Below are 2,835 nucleotides of genomic sequence, written 5' to 3'. Positions count from 1 at the left end.
TACTTCATTTGCTTCTGCTTTTTTTTTCCCTCTGAATGCCCCCCAGTCTGCAATGTTGCAGCCTACCTGTAGCATTTAGGTGGGTGAGATTCTCAGCTCTGGAGATACATAAAGCAGCAGCATCTGCATGAACCACTTGATTTCCAAACAACATGTTACAATAGATGTTGCTGATAGTCGTAACAGGGTGCATAGTCCTTGTGTTGGAAACACAGCTAGTACTTCAATTAAGAAGATATCTTTTGAATTTGATAAAGCTTGTGTAATATCCGGTGTCTCCCTCTGTTGTGGCTTTGGAAAAACTGCTTTGTCAACAGGATCCCTTAGCTGCCTCTTTGGGATTAAACCTTCTTCCTCCTGCTGCTGCTTTTTTGCTTCAATTAAGGGAGAATTAATTGCTTGAACATCTGCAGTCCACCAAAAATCCCAATACATAAAAAGACCTCCCAGAAGGGTGGAGGGGGAGTATGTGTTTGCCTGCGTGTGTGTAGGTTAATGCATGTTTGTATATATTGTGTATAGCTCTGTGTGCACGCTACGGGAATGAAGGAAGAGGAGGAATGCCACACTTCCAACCAGTCCATTTTTGGTCTGTGCCAGTAGCTACCTCCGGTGTTCCTCAATCCACATAGTGCTAGTATTTCATCTCATGTAAAAGTTTCTTATAATACTTTGTCCAGCTCTCTTAGGAGAGGTCAGAAGCCATTTTGGTGCTGGGGTGTCCCTGGCTGTTGGTAGGTGTGCAGGCAGGACAGTGCATTGGTGGCTGTGAGGTGGCACCATGGGCAGCCAACAGTGCACACACGACACACGTGCTGAGCCTTTGCCTAGCGATGACTCTCCCTCGGGGGCAGTGCAGAGTTCCTCTACCACTCTGGGTCAGTCCTTGGCTCGGCTGCATCAGCAGAGCTCTCCAAGGGTCAGACCATGCTGCGTTGCTCCCAAAGTTTTAGCAGGGCTCCAGCTTAATCAGGCAAACATATTTCAGCGGCTCCATGCGTTGCACTTAACATCTTGCTCTCTGTGTTTCTCTCTGGGAATTACTGGGAATGTCATGCTGAATAATGGAGAAGGTGAATTACATCTTTACTTCTGTCAGGATTATACATACCTGCTGCAGGCTGGGCTGTGTTGGTAGCCCAGGTACTCCCTTTTCGTCTTCAGAAATGCTGTATATAAAATTCCATGCTGTTCCACCTCTTGTTGACCAAGTATAACCCAGCACCATCTTTCGTATTGGAGGTAGATCTACCTACAGATTATGCTTACCTCATTTTCAACTCAGGTTTCCCACCTCAGTTTAATGAAGTGGGCTGTGCACCATACATAGCGCAGAGGAACAGTAGCCACAGTGTGCTTAAACTTGGATTGAAATCAGAGCTGTCCATCCCCATAGAATTTCAGGCAGCTAGTTTAGTTTCGGGTGCATCAGAAAATTGAACTGCACAAATGAGGAAAATAAAAATGAGGTGATTCTGTGAGCCACCATTTCTATGAAGATATTTTGTGGGCATATACTTAAAGGCATGTGTGCCTAATTTATGTATTTCATATTTTTTATTCCCTTTAACATTTGAGAAGAGGCTTAATTCGAATGAAACAGTGACGGTTATCTGTGCAGTTTGAAAGCACTGATGTATTCTTGGATGCTGGTTGAAACTGTGGCCTTTATAAGTCATTATTCCTTAGAATTTTGAGGTTTTTCTCACTTAAAAATATTTGTTTTCAGACCACAACACTGGTCTCCCTATGGAAGCAGCTGTTTCCATCTGGCATTGAGATCCCATGGAGAAGCTGAGGAGGGGGATGGCTCCTCATATCCATGATGCCTGGATGCTTCTTTTTGTAATCCCTGCTTTGGTCACTCCAGCTGCCATCAATCATGAAGACTACCCTGCTGATGAAGGGGACCAGACCTCCAGCAATGACAATCTGATCTTTGATGACTACCGAGGGAAGGGCTGTGTGGATGACAGTGGCTTTGTGTACAAACTGGGAGAACGTTTTTTCCCGGGACATTCCAACTGTCCCTGTGTCTGTACTGAGGATGGACCTGTTTGTGATCAACCAGAATGCCCTAAAATCCACCCAAAGTGTACAAAAGTGGAACACAACGGATGCTGTCCAGAATGCAAAGAAGTGAGAAACTTTTGTGAATATCATGGGAAAAATTACAAAATCTTGGAGGAATTTAAGGTATGAAGCTGTTTCTTCAGTATTTACTATTAGTTTGCTCTAGGAATTGTATTTCTGTTGGGGATTCTCAAAGGCACTCTCTTTGCTTACAGCTAATAATTGATGCTAAAGCTGAAGTCCTTTTTAGCTGTTGTGCAGGTCTGGCTAATGTAAAAGCTGCCACCTCCCCCCTTATGTGCACTCACTGAGGGCTAATGGTCAGTCAGACGCCCCCATGTGAAATGCCAGCCCTCTGAATTTGCTACTCTGGACAACCTCCTTCTTTGCTCATAGTATGAATCAAGTTGGACTACCAATGGGGTCAGTAGAAGAGGTGGTAAACCAGTACTGAGTGCTTTCTATGAACCCCTTTTCCAGTTTGGATAGCAAAATCTGATGGCATGGTACTGAGAGTTGTTACTTGTAACTGTATGAGAATGCAAGTAAGTAGATCTCAAGCTATACTTAGTATTTTCAGTTCAACTGTGATAAATCTGTCCTGAATGGCAGAAGATGAATTCCTAGGCAGATGACCCTCTCAAGTAATGAGAAGTAAGGGGTTTAATTGTAATGATTGAGTTCCTATCAGGAAAGTTGTAAAGAAATCCTTCTGGAATATATCTTCAAAATAAGACCAGATTTTCAAAAACCCATTACCCT

At 43.6% G+C, this 2,835-nt stretch overlaps 1 protein-coding gene across 2 annotated transcripts in view; it reads left to right on the top strand.

The window, feature by feature from the left end:
- Positions 1–2,835, top strand: part of VWC2L (von Willebrand factor C domain containing 2 like) — a 55,140-nt gene that overhangs the window by 2,804 nt on the left and 49,501 nt on the right. For both annotated transcript variants that reach the window (XR_003991619.1, XM_030487794.1), the window contains exon 2: positions 1,730–2,196. Coding sequence is in view for 1 of the 2 variants with exons in the window: in XM_030487794.1 (XP_030343654.1) it covers positions 1,786–2,196 (411 nt within the window). In the remaining variant the exon portion in view is untranslated. The remainder of the gene's footprint in view (positions 1–1,729; positions 2,197–2,835) is intronic.

Source organism: Strigops habroptila, chromosome 5, assembly GCF_004027225.2.
Source record: "Strigops habroptila isolate Jane chromosome 5, bStrHab1.2.pri, whole genome shotgun sequence".
Lineage (NCBI taxonomy): Eukaryota > Metazoa > Chordata > Aves > Psittaciformes > Psittacidae > Strigops > Strigops habroptila.
The sequence above is the reverse complement of the archived record's forward strand: the minus strand, read 5'-3'. Positions and strand labels throughout refer to the sequence as shown.